The 20654-nt window shown below is 39.2% G+C and overlaps 1 protein-coding gene across 9 annotated transcripts in view; it reads left to right on the forward strand.

The window, feature by feature from the left end:
- THADA (THADA armadillo repeat containing) overlaps positions 1–20654 on the forward strand; it is a 366170-nt gene that overhangs the window by 13848 nt on the left and 331668 nt on the right. For all 9 annotated transcript variants that reach the window (XM_033175863.1, XM_033175871.1, XM_033175868.1 and 6 more), the window contains 7 exons: positions 2951–3045; positions 4624–4844; positions 7187–7878; positions 9224–9402; positions 10344–10499; positions 11712–11834; positions 15427–15550. In XM_033175863.1, the coding sequence (XP_033031754.1) occupies positions 2951–3045; positions 4624–4844; positions 7187–7878; positions 9224–9402; positions 10344–10499; positions 11712–11834; positions 15427–15550 (1590 nt within the window). The remainder of the gene's footprint in view (positions 1–2950; positions 3046–4623; positions 4845–7186; positions 7879–9223; positions 9403–10343; positions 10500–11711; positions 11835–15426; positions 15551–20654) is intronic.

Raw genomic sequence — 20654 nt, forward strand, 5'->3', positions numbered from 1 at the left:
AGCCTCCAAAAATGGAGGGAGGCCCTGGATTACATGGTTTTATTTTATTTTATTTTATTTTTTTTGAGACCGAATCTCACTCTGCTGCCCAGACTGGAGTGTAGTGGTGTGATGTTGGTTCACTGCAACCTCCGCATCTTGGGTTTCACCTCCCACATTCAAGTGATTCCCGTGCCTCAGCTTCTGAGTAGCTGGGATTACAGGAGGGTGCCGCCACAGCTGACAAATTTTTTGTATTTTTAGTAGAGACAGGGTTTTGCCGTGTTGGCCAGGCTGTTCTCAAACTCCTTGCCTCAAGTGATCTGCTCACCTTGGCCTCCCACAGTGCTGGGATTATATGTGTGAGAGCCACTGTGCCCAACCTGAGTGGCTGAGTTCTATTTCTTGCCTTGGAAGATAGGTTCAGGGGTGATCACTTTTAAATAATTTATTAAGCTATAAATTTGTTTTCTGTCACTTTTTTTGGAATCTGTGATTTATTATTATAATAAGATTAACAAAAAAGTGATCCCTAACACAAGTATTTATATAAAAAGTTGAATTATCCTCTTCACTTCCCATTCTATATGGTAATATATGTATGAATGTAACTTAATTAAAAACATGCTAATGGATCTCTTTAGAGCTCTTGTTAGTAAAAAACAATAACTGACTCTGGTTTTGCTAGGCTGATTGGAAAACAATAGCATCTCATTGTTTGTGGGTTTTTTTTTTTTTTTTTTGTCTGCGATGGGGAGTCTGTCGCTGTTGCCCACACTGGAGTGCAGTGGCGTGATCTTGGCTCACTGCAACCTCTGCCTCCCAGATTCAAGTGATTCTCCTGCCTCAGCCTCCCGAGTAGCTGGGATTACAGGTGTGCACCACCATGCCTGGCTAATTTTTTTTTGTTTTGTATTTTTAGTACAGACGGGGTTTCACCATGTTGGCCAGGCTGGTCTGGAACTCTTGACCTCAGGTGATCTGCCTGCCTTGGCCTCCCAAAGTGCTGGGATTACAGACGTGAGCCACCGTGCCCAGCCTCATTGTGTTTTTTACGCTGGTAATGAAACTCTTACCCAATTTTGTCCAATTAGTATTTCCATTTTTCTTTTTGCCTGGGTTCTCAGGTATTGAAAGGAAAGTAGTTGAAGTTACTTTTATTAAGACGTAACTTACAGAAAACTTTTCAGAGGTTATTAACTTTTTAAAAGAGGACTGTGTTAGTCTAAAAAAGATTCTCTAACTAATGAAATGTAGAGAATACATGATTTTAATATGCTTCAGCCTTGCGTGGTGGCTCCTGCCTGTAATCCCAGCACTTTGGGAGGCCAAGGCGGGCTGATCATGAGGTCGGGAGATTGAGACCATTTTGGCCAACGTGGTGAAATCCCGTCTCCACTAAAATACAAAAAAAAAAACATTAGCCGGGTGTGATGGCATGCACCTGTAGTCCCAGCTACTCGGGAGGCTGAGGCAGGAGAATCACTTGAACCCGGGAGGCGGAGGTTGCCGTGAGCCAAGATCATGCCACTGCACTGCAGCCTGGTGACAGAGCAAGACTCTGTCTCAAAAAAAAAAAAGAAGTAGCTTCTTTTCTGAAAAGTTGATGGCACCTAATCAGTACTATTCTTTTCCAGCATTTTAAAGTTCATAATCAGTAAAGTGTTTAGCTGCAAGTAACTGAAAACCAAACCTCTTTTCCCACATAACAAGTTCAGAGGCAGTTGATCCAGAACTGGTATAGGCAGTGTATGACCTACACATTTTCTGCTTTTCTGCTGTGCCATCTTCAGCAGGTTGGCTTTCACCCACGTTTGTTGCCTTGTGATTGCCATATGACTGCTGTAGCTCCAGATGTGTCTTTATTCAAGGCAGGAAGAAGGAAGGCCAGTTGCATCTTTACTTTTAATCAGGATACTCAAGTGACTGGCTTACATCCAGTTGGCCTAAACCCTCTTATATACCTACCTTTAATTGCAAAGAAGATTGAAGAAGCAGGTATCCTGCTTTTGGCTGGGCATGTGGCTTCCCCAATCAAAGTCACAGTTTTGTTATCAGGGTTGAAGGGCAGAATGGATATTTAATACGTAGTTTATGATGTCATACTTCTTTCCCCAGGTTGAACAATTCACCATGTTATTAGAGGCTAATAGAGATAAAACAAAAGGAAGATAACAAGTCGAAACTGGTTGCTATGGGTACAGTGTCAGTGCTAGCAAAGTTTGTAGTTAGCACTTATGTACATTCTTTATACAAGCCCTGAAATCTCTTTTTGAAAAAGTCTATGTCTATGGTGATTGGGATACAGAGGCTTTGGTGGAGAGGAAGGGACAGGTGGTGTTGCTGTTAGGGAAGCAGTAGTTGGAGAGGAAGAAAGTGTATGTTAGAGGAGAGACAAAGGAATCACATTTATTGAGTATCTATATGCTGGGCTTAAAAGCCTTTATATTCATCCAGGCACGGTGGCTCACGCCTGTAATCCCAACACTTTGGAGGCCGAGGCGGGTGGATCACAAGGTCAAGAGATCGAGACCATCATGGCCAACATGGTGAAACCCTGTCTCTACTAAAAATGCAAAAGTTAGCTGGGTGTGGTGGCGCGCATCTGTAATTCTAGCTATTCAGGAGGCTGAGGCAGGGGAAGCGCTTGAACCCGGGAGGTAGAGGTTGCCGTGAGCCAAGATCATGCCACTGCACTCCGACCTGGCAACAGAGTGAGACTGCTTCTAAAAAGCCTTTATATTCATTGTTCATCTAAACCTGACACTGTGTCAGTTAAGAGTTATCCCATTTTACAGAAGAGAAAACAGAGTCTGTGGGATTTTAAATAATTTATGTAAGACCTGTTCACCCAGGAAGTGGTCAGACTAGAAATTGTAGCCAGGCCTATCTGGCTGCTCAGCATCTGCTCTTTCCACTGTATCAGAATATTCATTATTTAACATAAGCTGTCTTCTTTTTTGCCAAATAGATGATCTATTACAGACTGTACAGAGCACGTCTGGATTAGCTATTATTCTTTTTATTAAGACTATATTTCACCCATCTGAAAAGATTCCTCATTTGGTAAGTGCATCTCCTTTTTAGAATTGTACTTTATTGAGAGTTAGAGTATGTTTAAAAAATATTTTTGGCTTGGTGTAGTGGCTCACACTTATAATCCCAACACTTTGGGAGGCCAAGGCAGGAGGGTCACTTGAGGCCAGGAGTTTGAGATTAACCTGGAGAGTTTAGCTAGACCTTGTCTCTACAAAAAATAGAAAACTTCACTGGATATGGTGGTGCACACCTGTAGTCCCAGCTCTTGAGAGGTTGAGGTGGGAGGATCACTTGAGTCCAGGAGTTTAAGGCTGCAGTGAGATAAGATTGCACCAGCCTGGGCAGCAGAGTGAGACCTTGTCTCTTAAAAAAGAAAATTAGGCCGGGCGCGGTGGCTCAAGCCTGTAATCCCAGCACTTTGGGAGGCCGAGACGGGCGGATCACGAGGTCAGGAGATCGAGACCATCCTGGCTAACATGGTGAAACCCCGTCTCTACTAAAAAAATACAAAAAAAAAAAATAGCTGGGCGAGGTGGTGGGCGCCTGTAGTCCCAGCTACTCAGGAGGCTGAGGCAGGAGAATGGCGTAAACCCGGGAGGCGGAGCTTGCAGTGAGCTGAGATCCGGCCACTGCACTCCAGCCTGGGCGACAGGGCGAGACTCCGTCTCAAAAAAAAAAAAAAAAAGAAAATTAAAAATATTTTTAAAGAAGTGAATTAAAAGAATTTTTTTTTTGCATTGTCTGGTTCCTTCTGATGACCCTTTTCTGTTATAATAAGAGACAATTCCGAAATTTCAGATAAAGCAACAATAACAAAAAGACTAACAGTCACCTGTAAGCCCATCTCACAAAGATAATCACTATAAACATTTTTGATGTATATTCTTTTAGTTTTTTCTAGTGCTGTTTGTTCAGTGTCATCTCTCATTAGTATGTTACAAGATATTTTAATGTTAAAATTATGCATATTAATGTATAGATACATACACAGTAATAACCTTTCTGATAAATGTGTTTTTTTTATTAAGAATAACCCAAATCATGTACTTTAGACAGGAAGCATGCTAGATAAAGTCAATTTTTCAGTAAATTTTCTTCTTATAGAAAGTATAATTTGATAATTTAGGCCACAATCCTTGTATTTTTTACTAGTAGGTTTCTTTTTTTGCTTGCTATATTATATGGAAACTTATTTTATCTTTTTACCTTACCTTAGAAAAATATATGTGCATTATTTTATGAGATCACACAAAGTAATTATCTTTGGATAAGTTGAAGATGTTTATTTCTCAAATCACCTCTGAAAGCATTTGTTTAAAAAAAAACAAAACCAAAAAAAGAGTTGTTAAGCTTATCCACCTGCAGGTGGCGATATGTTGTGCTCTGCCAGTACATTCCAACCAGCAAAATCATTCACGTACTTGATGTAATTTTTTTCCTTTAATACTAATACAATAATAATGACATTTGTGGGTATTTTATCTTTGGGTTTAGTCATTTTTCCTAGGATTTTTCAGGGGAAAGAGATGTTTGGGTTTGTATTTTGAAATATCTCTGAAAAGTTTTAAAAGCTTTACGTGTATTAGCTCTGCTATATTTTTCCAGATTAGCAGTGTGCTTCTTCGTTCAGTGGACTGCACCAGCGTCCCCGAGTGGTTTATGAGCAGCTGCAGAAGCCTCTGTTGTGGTAACGTCTCTGGGTCAGCTGTCTTATTCCTATGTCAGGGGACACTTGCCATGTTGGACTGGCAGAATGGGAGCATGGGTCCGAGTGGGGAGGCCCTTCTCTTGGATACTGCACATGTTTTGTTCACCTTGAGTTCACAGTGAGTTTTGATGCTATCGTCTCATATTTTGTTTCACTTGTAAGACATTTAAAAGATGTAGTCCAAAAGCTAGAGTGGCTTGTGCCTGTAATCCCAGCTACCCTCCTGGTAGGCTGAGGTAAGAGGATCACTTAAGGCCAGGAGTTCAAAACCAGCCTGGGTGACATAGTGAGACCCTCTCTGTACACAACTTTTAAAACTTAGCCGGGTGTGGTGGCATGCACATGTAGTCTCAGCTACTTGGGAGGCTGAGGTGGGAAGATTGCCTGAGCCCAGGAGGCCAAGGATGCAGTGAGATATGATTGTGCCACTGCACTCAAGCCTGGGTGACAGAGTGAGATCCTATCTCAAAAAAATAAATAAATGAAATTATTGCTGCAGGTTAGCCTGTGAAGAACATTTCTAAAATTAATTTTTAACATTTTCAATGTTATAATTTTTTAAAACTATAAAAGTTTTATATGTATAGTACTTTAGAATTTATAAAGAACTTCAACATAGGTAATCTAATGTGATCCTCATATGTCTACTATATAGGATAAGAAATCTAATTTGTTAGGGCCGGGCGTGGTGGCTCAAGCCTATAATCCCAGCACTTTGGGAGGCCGAGACGAGTGGATCACGAGGTCAGGAGATCGAGACCATCCTCGCTAACACGGTGAAACCCCGTCTCTACTAAAAATACAAAAACTAGCCGGGCGAGGTGGCGGGTGCCTGTAGTCCCAGCTACTTGGGAGGCTGAGGCAGGAGAATGACGTAAACCCAGGAGGCGGAGCTTGCAGTGAGCTGAGATCCGGCCACTGTACTCCACTCCGGGCGACAGAGCAAGACTCCGCCTCAAAAAAAAAAAAAAAAAAGAAATCTAATTTGTTGAATGGGCAAAGGGAGGCTTAGAAAAGTAAATGCTTACCTAAGAGCATATTGCTAATAAGAACCTGAGACAGCAATATTAGAAGGTCTTCTGACTTCATGGGGCTGTATATTGTATTTATGTGGTGTTTTTGCCATAATGGCTGAAAGTGATCACATATATGAAATGTCAAAACATACATACAGCTTGATAATAATGAACATATGAATAAAGGAAAATTAAAATAACTTTTTACATACTGGAGCTATAATTAATATATTATGCAATTCATAAATTTAAAGTGTACAATTCACTTTATTAGTTTATTCACAGAGTTGTACAACCACCAGCATTTCAAAAATTAATTTTTAGTATTCTTCATGCTATCTTTTTTCTTTAAAACATTTTTTTCCTCAAATTTGTTTTTACCATCGTTTTTTAAAACTATAAAAATTTCTACATGTGTAGTGCTTTAGAATTTATGAAGAACATTAACATAGGTAATCTAAAGTGATCCTCACAAGTCTGATAAACTATCAACATTTCTAAAATTAATTTTTAACATCTCAAAAGTCAATTCAAACAACTTTAGAATATTTTTATCATAAAGAAGCCCCATTCCCCCAGCCATCTCCAACCCTTGGCTTTCCTTATGTTTTAAATTACATGTATAGGCCAGGCATGGTGGCTCACGCCTGTAATTCCAGGTGTGCAGATCTCAGGCAGGTGGATCATTTGAGGTCAGGAGTTCAACACCAACCTGGTCAACATGGTGAAACCCCGTCTCTACTAAAAATACAAAAAATTAGCCAGGTGTGGTGGCATGTGCCTGTCATCTCAGCTACTGGGAGGCTGAGGCAGGAGAATCGCTTGAACCTGGGAGGCAGGGGTTGCAGTGAGCCGAGATTGCGCCCCTGCACTCCAGCGTGGGTGACAGAGCAAGACCCCGTCTCAAAAAAATAAAAATAAAAAAATAAATAAATTACACATGTAATCATCATCACAATCAAGAGAGTGAATATTTCCATCATCCCCCAAATTTCCCTATGTCCCTTCCTGGACTATTATCATTATTTTTGAGACAAAGTCTGTTACCCAGGCTAGACTGTAGTGGTGTGAGCACAGCTCACTGCAGTCTCACTCGTGAGCTCAAGCAATCCTCCCACCTCAGCCTCCCCAAGTAGCTGGGATTGCAGGTGCGTGTCACCACACCCAGCTAATTTTTTAAATTTTTATAGAGATGGGGTTTCACTGTATTGCCTAGGCTGGTCTTGAACTCCTTTCTGGATTACTTTTTACAAGGTAAAAAGATTCATACACAAATTTGAGATCGGTTTTGTCTTTACTTGTAGTTTTTTGTTCTTGTAAATTTAATAATTGAAATTTGTGCTCATTCTTTGTATTTAATATTTTTAAAGTCTAAATTGTTCTAAAATGAAATTTCTTTTACTAATCAGTTTACAATAATGGATCATGGCTCGTTTTTCTTCAGGATTAAAGAGCCAACGCTGGAAATGTTTCTGTCTAGAATCATGGCATCCTGGACTAATTCAGCCATACAAGTCCTTGAATCAAGTTCCCCCAGCCTAAGGGACAGCCTGAATGGGAATTCAAGTATAGTTGGGAGACTTTTGGAATATGTCTATACCCATTGGGAACATCCATTGGATGCTCTGAGACACCAAACCAAAATCATGTTCAAAAACCTTCTCCAAATGCACCGGCTCACTGTGGAAGGTGCAGTTTTGGTCCCTGATCCTTTCTTTGTGAAACTGACTGAGAGTCTTCTGCGATTGGAATGGCATATTAAAGGAAAGTACATGTGCCTTGGTTGTTTGGTAGAGTGCATAGGAATTGAACATATTCTGGCTATAGATAAAAGTATTCCATCTCAAATCTTAGAGGTGATGGGGGACCAGTCATTGGTACCTTATGCAAGTGACCTCTTGGAAACCATGTTTAAAAATCATAAGAGTCATTTGAAATCCCAGACTGCTGAGAGTTCTTGGATTGACCAGTGGCATGAGACTTGGGTTTCTCCTCTCCTTTTTATACTGTGTGAAGGAAACTTGGATCAAAAATCTTACGTGATTGATTATTACTTGCCAAAATTACTAAGTTACAGCCCTGAAAGCTTACAGTACATGGTAAAGATTCTTCAGACTTCTATTGATGCTAAAACTGGTAAGAAAAATGCATTTTTGTTTTAGTAATTTCTAATTATGATGCTTAAATATAGGTAGCTATGCAGATGCTAATATTTAAATTTAAATATCACTTCTATAAATAGTAAAGGAGGAGATTAATGATAGATGTTTCGGTTTGAAACGAATGTTCCTGTATAAAGCTGAATGGAGTTTTTTGGCTGAAGTCATTTCTACAAGCTAAAGAATAATTCCACTTACAATGATAAACTTTCCTTTATTACAAGGTTTTAATTCATTTTTTCAAGTTCTGAATTTATTTTGTTGTATTACTGGAATAAAAGTTTGTGTGTCTTATATAATGTGCTTATTCAAGTGATTGAGACAATAATTAAAAATTGTGTTAGGCAAGGTTAAAGACAGGTAACTTGGCAGTAGCAAGTTATTTTCTCTGAGGAAGTGACAAAATTCAGAGGCATGATCTCAAGAAATAGCCATCTATAGTTACTTAGAATAGGGGTAGACATCCCATTAAAACTCACAAACCCTACAGGAATCACTGCAAATTCAAGCATAATTCAGGATGTGTAAAGTGATGATCATGACACATCGTATAAATCTTAAAATTATTATATTGTTTAACAAAGCAAAAATGTAGTATTGTATAGTGTAATTTTAAGAAATATTTTCAACTAAAATTGTTAAAAACTTTCAGTACGTCAAAGAGTAACCATGAGGTAGCAGGAAAATTTGATTCCTGTATGTGAAAATAAGCCATTTTTTGTAATTTTTGACAACAGTTGTTCTTGACTTTTTGAAAAGCCATCTGAAATTCAGGATTCAAGAATCTGTTCTGAAGTAAGGTTGTCTTTATTTTTATATCAAGCTGCCCTGTCTTCCTGGTAATGGCTGATGTCCTAGCCTCTGAAACCAGCAGGCTCTTTGTGTTCCTTTTTAAATCTTCTTTACTAGTGAAAAATAGTCACTGTAAAATATGCAGAGAGGTTCAGTGTTTACTTTTAGAGCAATAGTAAGTCTGTAGTCACCGATGTGTTTATTTCTCCACCTGATTTTTTTTCCTGATTTACTTCCTGATTCATTTTCTAAGTGTTAGGGAAAAAGTAAAAATGTTAGCAGGTAAATAATGATTTGTTTACGTTAACGATAAGAGAATTATGCTTACCTGAAACGATTGACAAAAGGACAAATCATTTTAAATAATGATTTATTTTAGAATAGGAACTTTAATTTGTGTTAGAAATGAGTTTAAAATGTGATTTTTATTTATTGAAATAAAATGTTAATTGGAAACATGAAAATTAGCAGTTGATAATTATAGTAGTCATTGCATAATATGGTAATTGTCTTTGTTACTGTGCTTTCAGGACAAGAGCAATCTTTCCCATCCTTAGGGTCTTGTAATAGCAGGGGGGCTCTGGGAGCTTTGATGGCATGTCTGCGAATAGCTAGAGCTCATGGACATCTTCAGTCTGCTGCTGATACCTGGGAGAACCTCGTGTCTGGTGCAAGAATAAAGCAAGGCTTAATTCATCAGCATTGTCAAGTAAGTAAAGAAAATTACCTGGATTTGTACATGCAGTAGATCCCTTTCATGTAGCAGTTCAATATAGAGGCCCCTACATTGTGTCCTGCACTGTTTTAGGGAGTTCATAAAGAGAATGAGTAGAAACCCTAGTCTCCCAACTAAACTTTCAGTAGACCGTTTCTTCAAGCTACTGCAAGTTTAGTTGAGGATGTAAGAAAACTTACATAAAACAACTGGAAACTCTTAGAACTGACAGTACAGATACAAGTGTGCCATCAATACATAAGGACTCCCTTGGGAGGCTCAGAAGAGACTGATCAGAGCAGGTGGTGCTTGATTAGGGAAGTGATAGATATGATTAGAAAAGAGGAAGCCTTGGAGCAGCATACAAAATGGAGGGACCCAAATGAGCAGGGTCTGGAGGATGATTAAGAACATTGCTTATCAGGCGTTGGAGTGTTTTGGACATTTTTTGGAAAGGTCTAATGTTAGGCTAAAGAATTCATTGATTCCCAGGCACCAGCTGGTTTTATTAAGCTAAACCAAAGCCACTCTGTTTTCAGCAAGGAATTACATTAGTGGAAACATGAATTTCCAGCGTGGGAACAGAAAGAAACCGGGAAACCAGTTAGAAGTGCCTATCAGTAATTTAAGAGTGAGGTGATGGGGTAAAGGGAGTCACTGGAAAAAAAGAGAAAAAGGAATGAAGCTGAGCATTACCATGGAATAAAAATCTTTGTTGCATTTTATAAATCCCTAGTTTACACATTTAATAAAAGAATTGTATAGGAAATAACACTAGGATCTTTGAGGTTAAGAAACCTTTCTAAGGTACCTATTGGTGAACTGAAGTTTATTTTTTTCCTTTTGTAGCCTATGTAAGTAATTAAACAATTCAAGTGATTTAGGTTTTGCTTATTTCTTGGAAAATTAACCTTTTATTGCTTGATGTTTTTTAGGTAAGGATAGATACATTAGGCTTGCTTTGTGAAAGTAATCGAAGCACAGAAATTGTTACCATGGAAGAAATGCAGTGGATTCAGTTCTTTATTACATACAATCTTAACAGCCAGTCTCCAGGAGTGCGGCAACAGATCTGTTCACTTCTTAAAAAGGTAGAATTTCCCATCAGAAGGCATAGGGAAGTGGTGAACTTTGTTTGGGAAATGGTTTTTAAAAAGAGCCTAGATTTTGGGAGCGTGTGGGAATGGTCATGGAATTGGGCTACCGCATCTGTTCATGATGGCCCTTCTGTGACCTGTTCTCTGATTCCATAAAGCTTACATTTGGGATTAAAATCCAGAGTGGAAAGCACACACCCTTCCCCCCACCATTTTTTTTCAGGAGTTGAGGATCAGCCTGGGCAACAGTGAAACCCTATCACTACTAAAATACAAAAAAATTAGCCAGACGTGGCAGTGTGCATCTGTAGTCCTAGCTACTTGGGAGGCTGAGGCAGGAGAATTGCTTGAACCTAGGAGCGGAGGTTGCAGTGAGCCGAGACTGTACTGTACCATTCCAGCCTGGGCGACAGAGTGAGATTCAGTCTCCAAAAAGAAAAAAAAAAAAAGGGTCTTGCTCTGTCACCCAGGTTGGAGTGCAGTAGTGTGATCATGGCTCACTGTACCCTCCACCTCCTGGGCAATTCTTTCTCCCCAGCCTCTCAAGTAGCTGGGACGACAGGGGCATACCACCATGCCTGTCTAATGTTTAATTTTTTTTTTTTTTAGAGATAGGGTCTCACTCTGTTGCCCAGGCTGGTCTTAAACTCCTGGGCTCTAGTGGTCCTCCTACCTCAGCCTCCCAAAGTGTTGTGGTTACAGGCATGAGCCACCACACATGGCCAAAAGGCCTTTCATTTTGGTATAGTAAATCAACCTTGGGTTCTTTTTTGTAAAGAAAAAATCTAATGCTGGAGTTAAGGTAGTTTTAAGAAAAATTGGTAACAGGAGAAAGAATGCCATTGCATTTTTATAGTTTTAAGCGCCTCATAAAGTGATCATTATCAAATAATCCAACTTGAATTAATTGTGCAACACATTTATGGGGTGAAGAATTGGTAAAGTAGGGAAATGACTATATCATTTTCAGGTTTGTGCCAACTTGAAATAGAACTGTGGTTTAATGATAGTATTCTGCTTTGCAATAATAACTTTGTTTTTGGTATAAAAATTATTTTCCGTCAAAAAGAAACGTTATAAAATATTAAGAGATTAAAAATCAGTGCTCTCCTTGCCTGACGTTTTATTCTAAAGAATTTGCCTCTCAGGCTGACATTTAAATTTAATGTGTGGGTCACCTCTGCTTCATTTCCTTTGTCTCAAAAGTTGTTTTGTAGGATACAGGAAAGTTCTCAGGTACTTTATAAATTGGAGCAGAATAAATCCAAACATGAACCAGAGAAGAAGTTAACCAAACAGCACCCTTCTGTTTCTTTACAGCAGTATAAGGTAGGTGATATATTTCTAAACATAGACTTTTTAAAAAAATTAAAAAGTATAATGAATAAGCATAAAAGGGAAATAAATGGAAGTCTTTCGGTGAATTGTGTTTCTTGCTTTTTTTCCTTCAAGCTGAGTATTACCTATTTCTTCTGCTGCTTTGGTGCAGCTACTTGATGTAGCCTGGGTTATGGAACCAGTGTTGTACTGGAGGACTGTTACAGAATGACGTTAGTGGGCTAACCCCAGTCACTTTCAGCTTATGTGGGCCAGGTGAAGTTAGTACTTTAACAGAAGAGTAATTGATGGTACTGAACACCGTCCTTCTCCAGGGCAGAAGACTGCTGTTGCTGGGCCTCTTTTCTCGTTAGATTGACATGACTTGCAGAGGCTTGGTATTAATGACTCTTGGCCCGTGGTCCAGCTGTGGAGGGAGCTTGCTGTCTGTCTCACATTGGAGTGAGCTTGAAGAGTAGGGCTGGATTTTAGGGCATTGTGTTAATGAAATGGATGGAAACCCAGGTACAGCAGCTCCAGTCTGGGCCAGGGCTTAGCTTGACAATCTTGAATTTCTTTTCAGCAGAACAGATTGAGCTTTTCACTGTTCTTCCCCCAAATCTAGCCTTTGAGAAGCAGACCCTTTTTTTCTCCTCAGGCCCAGATAGAAGACAGAACTTACCTATTTATTTTGAGAAAGAGGTAGATGAATAGATTAATGATACGTTTGAACTATGACATGCTCACTACTTACTCTAAACATTATTATGGATGCCTTTGGTTTTCAGTTTTGTATTTAAAAGATAAAAAGCCATCAAACAAAGAATATTTCTATTCAAAGGCTAAAATCAGCTTGACTTCTTAAAATCTCAATGACGAAGATTGGGAAGTCACAACCTGAATTTTAAAGACATAGGTTTACTCCTGATTCTGCCACTTATTAGTTGACTGACTTGAGTCTCATCAGCTATAAGCAGAATTAGTAACCTTTCTCAAAAGATTGATTTGAGGATTAAATGAAAAAGCTCTTTGTAGACTGTGTATTTCTCCACTTGATCTTAGCCAAAAGGCCGAGAAGTGATGTAAACTATATATCTCTCTACAAAGCCTTGCTGAGAGTCATTAAAAGCGACTAGCGCTGGCTCATGCCTGTAATCTCAGCACTTTGGGAGATTGAGGCAGGAGGATCACTTGAGCCCAGGACTTCAAGACTAGCCTGGGCAACATAGCAAGACCCCATCTCTATTTAAAAAAAAACCAAAAAACAAAAAAAACCTTGAGACGGCCTTGGTGGTGTGCACCTGTGGTCCCAGATACTCAGGAGGCTGAGGCTTGAAGGTTGCTGGAGTACAGGAGGTCAGGGCTGTGGTGAACCTTAATTATACCACTGCACTCCATCCTGGGCAACAGAGCAGTGAGACCCTGCTTCAAAGAATTAATAAATAAAAATTTAAAAAGTGACTAGAATATATATTGAAGCCCCCAGTGTGCGTGTGGGACAGTTAAAAAAATTTCTTTTAAATTAATTAATTTTTTTGTAGATGTGGGTTCTTGCTGTGTTACCCAGGCTGGTTTCAAAATCCTGACCTCAAGTGATTCCCCTGCCTCCACCTCCCAAAGTGGTGGGATTACAGGCATGACATACTACCTACTCTCAACATTATTATGGATTATTTTGGATATTATGCCCAGCCTAGTTATTTTGCAGTTTCTCTTAGATCATTGGTAGATTTAACAATGCATATCTCGTTTGCTTTCTTTTTGTAAGGGGTAAAATGATGATTTGTGAAAACTCAATTAAGTACTTGGAAATACAAAAGCTGTTTTTTGGATTGAGATTCTGAATTTTCATGTATGCGTGGTTTCTTGGTCTGTGCTTACAAGTATGCATGTTTTGAAAATTAGTGCTTAGAGTCTTAATCTGAGTCAGTCTCGTGGTTGTGGTACTTTTTCCCTACTGGCACACCTGTGGCTTTTGGAGGTTGTGACCTTGGCACTGTATTGTCATGACTGTCACATCGTCAGAACAGTGGGTGCCGTGCACAGTGTGTGGTGTGCTCAGTGCCAATCAATAGACTTTAAGTGCTGGGGGAGAAGAGGAGGCTATTAGTTGAAAAAGACGTCTTCTAGTCTAGTGGAGATTATTTTATACCTAAATAACTGATAGTAACTAGAGTCCTTTTAAATTTATAAAATGTTAGATGTCCATGTTCTCATTTAACCTTTAATAAAAAGGCTGTAAGATAACATTCTTATCCCCACTTAACAAGTGAGAAAGCTGAAGCTCAGTGAAGTGCAATAACCTGTGTAAGGTTCCTCAGCTAGTAAGTGGTAGAGTCAGAACTCCAGTCCAGACCTGCTCTTGACTCCAGAATCTCAGTATTTTCTCCCCGCAACCCCCAGTACTAGCTTAATGAAGGCTTGGAGATGAGAAAGTACAGGGAGAACTTGGGGAATGGTGAATTCAGTGGTGTGAATGACGTAAAATACCTTAGGGAATGGAGGACTTGAGTAATGGGAAGTGAATCCAAAGAATCCAGTTGAAAATGGATAGCTTTCAGTGATAGGCCAAGGAAGATTTGGAAGCTTCACTGGGAACCATTAAAAGTGATTAGAGCATATACTGAGCGTTACTATGTGTGTAGGATAGTGTGCTCAGCACTAGGGATCCAAACATAGAAATGTGGTCCCTACCTTCATCGTGGCTACAGTCTGATTGTGGGAAAGAAGAACTATATTTAAGCATATAAATGACAATACAGTTTGAATGATACCTCCTAGTGGATGATCTTGTGTTTTTTAGATGGAGTTTTGCTCTTTCATCCAGGCTGGACTGCAGTGGTGTGATCTTGACTCACTGCAACCTCCGCTTCCTGGGTTCAAGCAATTCTCCTGCCTCAACCTCTTGAGTAGCTGGGACTACAGGTGCCTGGCACCACACCGGGCTAATTTTTGTATTTTTAGTAGAGACGGGGTTTCATCATGTTGGCCAGGCTGGTCTCAAACTCCTGACCTCAGGTGATCCGCCCGCCTCAGCCTCCCAAATTGCTGGGATTACAGACGTGAGCCACTATGCCTGGCCCTTGTTGTGTTTTAATGTGAATCCTGTTTCACTTATAATTAAAAGTAGTTTAACTAGGATATTTTTCAGTAATGGCCCTATTCCTTTGAAACCTAATAGAATTAATAACCTAATAAACTCTTAGGGCTTGTGGGGACCTAAATGATAAATCCCCAAGATTGCATGTTCTTCACCCTAGAAATGAATGCAGGGATCTTCGGTAGAGTCAGTGAAGACTAGGGCTGTTGAACCCAGTGAGACTCTGTCTTAAAAAACAAAAAGTGTACATATCTGTCTGGGCTACAATAGAAATTGTACTTCTTGTTGACTCTGCAAATATAGGGTTTATTAAAGTCATGATATAGCTTATGGTCAAGGGTACTAACCTGAATTATTAAGCAAAGTGAACAACCAGTATTGTTTTTGAAATTTTTTATTTTTACATTAAAAACAAAAACACCCACTCTAAAAGGGTGTTTAATACGGTGAACATAACCTATTGTGACGTAATTATACTTACTGTAATTTTTTTTTTTTTTTAAGAATTTCATGTCATCCATTTGTAACAGTCTTTTTGAAGCATTGTTTCCTGGATCTTCCTACTCAACTAGATTTTCAGCTTTAACCATTTTAGGCTCAATAGCTGAAGTTTTTCATGTCCCAGAAGGTAAGTGTTTAATAATGTTAGGGGAAGTAATTTTTTTTCTTTCAAAACATACTTATTCTACATTTTGCTTTATTTGAAGTTTCAGTTTTGTTGCCTTTCTTTGAGGTTTTATTCTTACCATATAATTCTTGCTTGTACATAATGAAATTTGCCAGTAAAGGACAGAAGAGAAACTATCTCCCTTTTCATTGATCATTATTTGCCAACCCCAAAGTGTAATTTTCATGAATTATGCTTATTATGGAAAGAGTTCCAGCTCTTACCTCCCTAATTTGTTTGTTGCTGTTTTAAGATAGTATCCAATCTGTTCTTTAAGTTTTAAAATTTGAAATAATAATAGCTTCTATTATATTTAATATTTCTCAGTGAGCTCTGTGGTTAGAATGTGGTTTCCCTTACATACCGTCTGTTTCATATGCCTCAATCTGGTTTCGGAAAGACAATATGAGGCTGTAATTTCCAAGTGTTCTGGTTTAATGATACCCTTTGTTTTTCCTGCTGTGTGGTTCTCAAGAGGGTGAAATTTCAGTTCCCTCTTCAAATCTTTTTTTTTTTTTCCTTTTTGACAAGAAATTGTCCTTTTTTTTTCTTTTGAGACAGAGTCTAGCTCTGTCACCCAGGCTGGAGTGCGGTGGCATGATCTCGGCTCACTGCAACCTCCGCCTCCTGGGTTCAAGTGATTCTCCTGCCTCAGCCTCCCGAGTAGCTGGGACTTCAGGCATGTGCCACCACGCCTGGCTAATTTTTTGTGTTTTTAGTAGAGATGGGGTTTCACCGTGTTAGCCAGGATGGTCTTGATCTCCTGACCTCTTGATCTGTCTGCCTCGGTCCCCGAAAGTGCTGAGATTACAGGCGTGAGCCACCGTGCCCTGCCAAAATGATTCTTTTTTCCGTGTACATGTGTGTATATATGTTATAATGCGGGATTTCTTGCTTGTGCTCAGTCTTCCTTGACTGTGGTCAGACAGGAAAATATCCTGCTCAGCTACTCTTTCACAGGGAATGGCTGAAGTACGAGGGAGCTTTACACTATCATTGCATTCCTTTTAATTTTAAAGTATTGGTCAAAGTGTAATTTTTTGACAGGACAGTTAGCTAATGTAATAGAGGCTTGCTTCATTTGGGGAAAATCAGTTTTTAAAAGTTTTTATTTTGAAAAAAATCAACAGCAAAGTTTCAAGACTAGTTCAATGAATAGCCATGTACGCTCTACCTAGATTCATCGTTTTTTTTTGTTTTTGTTTTTGTTTTTTTGAGACGGAGTCTCGCTCTGTTGCCCAGGCTGGAGTGCAGTGGCGTGATCACTGCAGTCTCTGCCTCCCAGGTTCAAGCAGTTCTCCTGCCTCAGCCTCCTGAGTAGCTGGGATTACAGGTACCTGCCACCACGCCTGGCTAATTTTTGTATTTTTAGTAGAGACAGGGTTTCACCATATTGGTCAGGCTGGTCTCGAACTCCTGACCTCAGGTTTTCCACCCTCCTCAGTCTCCCAAAGTGCTGAGATTACAGGCGTGAGCCACCGCACCCGGCCGATTCATCAGTTATTAATATTTTGCAATATTTGCTATATCTGTGTCTTTTATTAATTTTATAACCATAACACAATGATCAAATTCAGGAAATTGAATGTTGATACAATGCTTTAATCGAATATACAGTCCATATTTAAATTTTGCCAATTGTCCCAACAAATGGCCTTTTATATTATAGAACAAAAAACTAACTTCTTACAATCTGGGAAGCAGTCCTAGATCACGCATTGCGTTTTGTTGTTATGCCTCTTTTTAGCTTCCTTTAATCTGGAAAGTTTCTTGTTTTATGATATTAACATTTTGGAAGAATATGTCTCAATTGGAGTTTGTCTCATTGTTTCCTGATGACTTGATTCATGCTGTACATTTTTGCAGGAATGTTGCATGGATGATATGGTGTTCTTCACAGGGCATCCTATTAGAGTATTGATGATATTGGCTTGTTACAGTATTTATGTAAGAAATATGATCACCTTATTCAAGTGGGGATGGCAGGCTGAAAAATGGTCTCCAAAACACATCCACATCAAATCCTTAAGAAGCTGTGAATGCAAACTTTACATGGAAAAAGGGTCTTTGCAGATGTTCTTAAGTTTAGGATCTTGAGGTGAGATATCTAGATTGACTTGATGGACCAAAAATGTCATCACAAGTATCCTTACAAGACAGCGGCAGAGAGAGATTTGACAAACGAAAGAGGAGGCAGTGTGACAGCGTAGGTAGAGATTGGCGTGATATGGCTCCAGGCCATGGAATGCCTGCAGCTGCTGGAAGCTGGAAGAGGCAAGGAACAGATTTTAGAGCCTCTGGAGTGCATGGCCCTACTGACACCTTGATTTTTTTTTTTTTTTTGAGACGGAGTCTCACTCTGTCGCCGGGGCTGAAGTGCAGTGGCCGGATCTCAGCTCACTGCAAGCTCCGCCTCCCGGGTTCACGCCATTCTCCTGCCTCAGCCTCCCGAGTAGCTGGGACTACAGGCGCCCGCCACCTCATCCGGCTAGTTTTTTGTATTTTTTAGTAGAGACGGGGTTTCACCGTGTTAGCCAGGATGGTCTCGATCTCCTGACCTCGTGATCCGCCCGTCTTGGCCTCCCAAAGTGCTGGGATTACAGGCTTGAGCCACCGCGCCCGGCCGACACCTTGATTTTGAACTTCTGGCTTCCAGAACTATGAGATAATAGATTTCTGTGGTTTTAAGCCACCAAGTATGTGGTAATTTGTTACAGCATTCAATGAATGCAGGAGTCTCCCGTCAGTTCATAAAATTTCAGTAGTACTTCAACTTAATTTAGAAAATAAGTTTTTACCTCAGAGTGATTTATTACTTCAATCTTATAACAAAAAGTTTCCTGCGCATTTGATGTAGTTGTAGCTGCACCTAAGTGTGTGGGAATTAAAACTAGGCTGAAGCGTACCTATAATTTTTCAGTCAAGAGAGTAATTTAATACATTTAAATGTACTTTAAAAATGAAAACCCTGAGTCATCTTCCTAATGTATGAGTTTCATGTAATTGGGCAGTGACTTATGCCATTGTAATTATGTTAGACAACTGGGAGGTAATGTAAATGGAGCAAGCTATACTGTAGCCATTACTTTTAAAGGAGACTTAAGAACCTTGACTGTGAAGTACAAGATAGGAGATGTAAATTCATCCTTCATTATTATCTCAAGAACTTCAGTGATAGGACTCTGATTTGAGATTAATCAAATGGTTTCTGCCTTTCCTAGACCAAGAAGAATAAGTTGCATGCATCTTTCTTATGTGGAATCAAATGCCACAATATTGATGGTAATACAATTCTACAATTAGATTAAAAGGATTTGTTCAGCAAATATTAATTTAGTGCTTATTATATGTCAAGCAGCCAAGGATATTCACTGTCCCAAACAAGGTACTTCTTCCTTTGGAGCTTATGTTTCAGTGAAGGGAGACAGGAATGAACAAGTAATACGTAGAATTTGTATATATTATTACATTATGTAGATGCAAGATTATGTAGATTATGTATGTACAAGATGTAGATAAGTTCTATGAAAAATATTTCAAGAAGATAAGGGGGATATATAGAAAACCTAGGAGGCTGGAGAGCGTTAGTGGCTTCATACAGTGGTGTCATAAAGGGCTTCAAATTTGAAAAAAGCTCTTAAACAACTGATGGATGAAAGAATAAATAATGAAGGAAGTTAGAAAATATTTTGAGATGAGTGTAAGCAAAAATACAACATACCAAAACTTACGCAGTGCTGCAAAAGCAGTGCTTATAGGGAAAGTTATAGCTGTAAATGCCTACGGCAAAAGATCTTGAATTAATAACCAAGTTAACTTTCTACCTCAAGCAATTAGAAGAGAAGAACAAACTTAAAAGGAAGGAAACAAAAAGATTAGAACAAAGATAAACGAAATAGAGAATAGAAAAACAGCACAAATAACGAAACCAGAAGTTGTGTTTTTTAAAGATCAACAAAATAGACAAAGTTTGCTAAACTGGCTAAGATAAAAGAAAGACAGTACAAACAACTAAAATCAGAAATGAAAGTAGGAACATTTCTATTAAGTTTGCAGAAATAACAATGATTATAAGACAATACAGTGAACAGTTGTAACACCAAGTTAGATAATCTACATGAAATGGACAAGCTTCTAGAAACATGACAATTACTGACTTGAGAAGAAATAGAAAATGTGAGCAGACCTTTAAGAAGAGATTGAATCAGTATTCAGAAGGCTCACAGAAGGAGAGAAGAGAAAGTCTAGGGCGAGTGACTTCTCTGGTGAAATCTACAAAACGTTGAAAGAAGAATTACACCAGTCCTTCTCAGACTCTTTCAAAAAATTGAAGAGAAGGGAACACCTCCTACCTCATTTTATAAGGCCATCATTACCCTGATACCAAAACCAAAGTCACTTAAAAGAAAACCGGCCGGGTGTGGTGGCTCATGCCTGTAATCTCACCACTTTGGGAGGCTGAGTCTGGTGGATCACCTGAGGTCAGGAGTTTAAGACCAGACTGGCCAACATGGTGAAACCCCATCTCTACTAAAAATACAAAAAATTAGCCGGATGTGGTGGCGGGTACCTGTAATCCCAGCTACTCAGGAGGCTGAGGCAGAGGAATCGCCTGAACCCGGGAGTCTGAGGTTGCAGTGAGCCGAGATCGCACCATTGCACTCCAGCCTGTGTGACAAGAGCAAGACTTCATCTCAAAAAAAAAAAAAAAAGAAGAAAAGAAAAAGAAGATAAAAGACCAATATCCCTTATGTATATAGCGGCAAAAACCCTCAATAGAATACTAGCAAACCAAATCCAACAGCATATTAAAAGTGTTATATACCATGAGTAAGGAGTTTATCCCAGGAATGTAAGGGTGGGTCAACTTAAGAATAATAGTCAATGTCATCACATTAAAATGAAGGTGGAAATACCATGTGATCATCTTAATTTATGCAGAAAAAGCATTTGACAAAATTCAGTACCCTTTTATGATTAAAAAAATGAACACAGCAAAACTAGGAATAGGAAGGACAAGATGATGAAGGACATTTGTAACACAACCACAGGTAACATCACACTC

Source organism: Trachypithecus francoisi, unplaced genomic scaffold (assembly GCF_009764315.1).
Source record: "Trachypithecus francoisi isolate TF-2019V2 unplaced genomic scaffold, Tfra_2.0 Lachesis_group17, whole genome shotgun sequence".
Classification (NCBI taxonomy): domain Eukaryota; kingdom Metazoa; phylum Chordata; class Mammalia; order Primates; family Cercopithecidae; genus Trachypithecus; species Trachypithecus francoisi.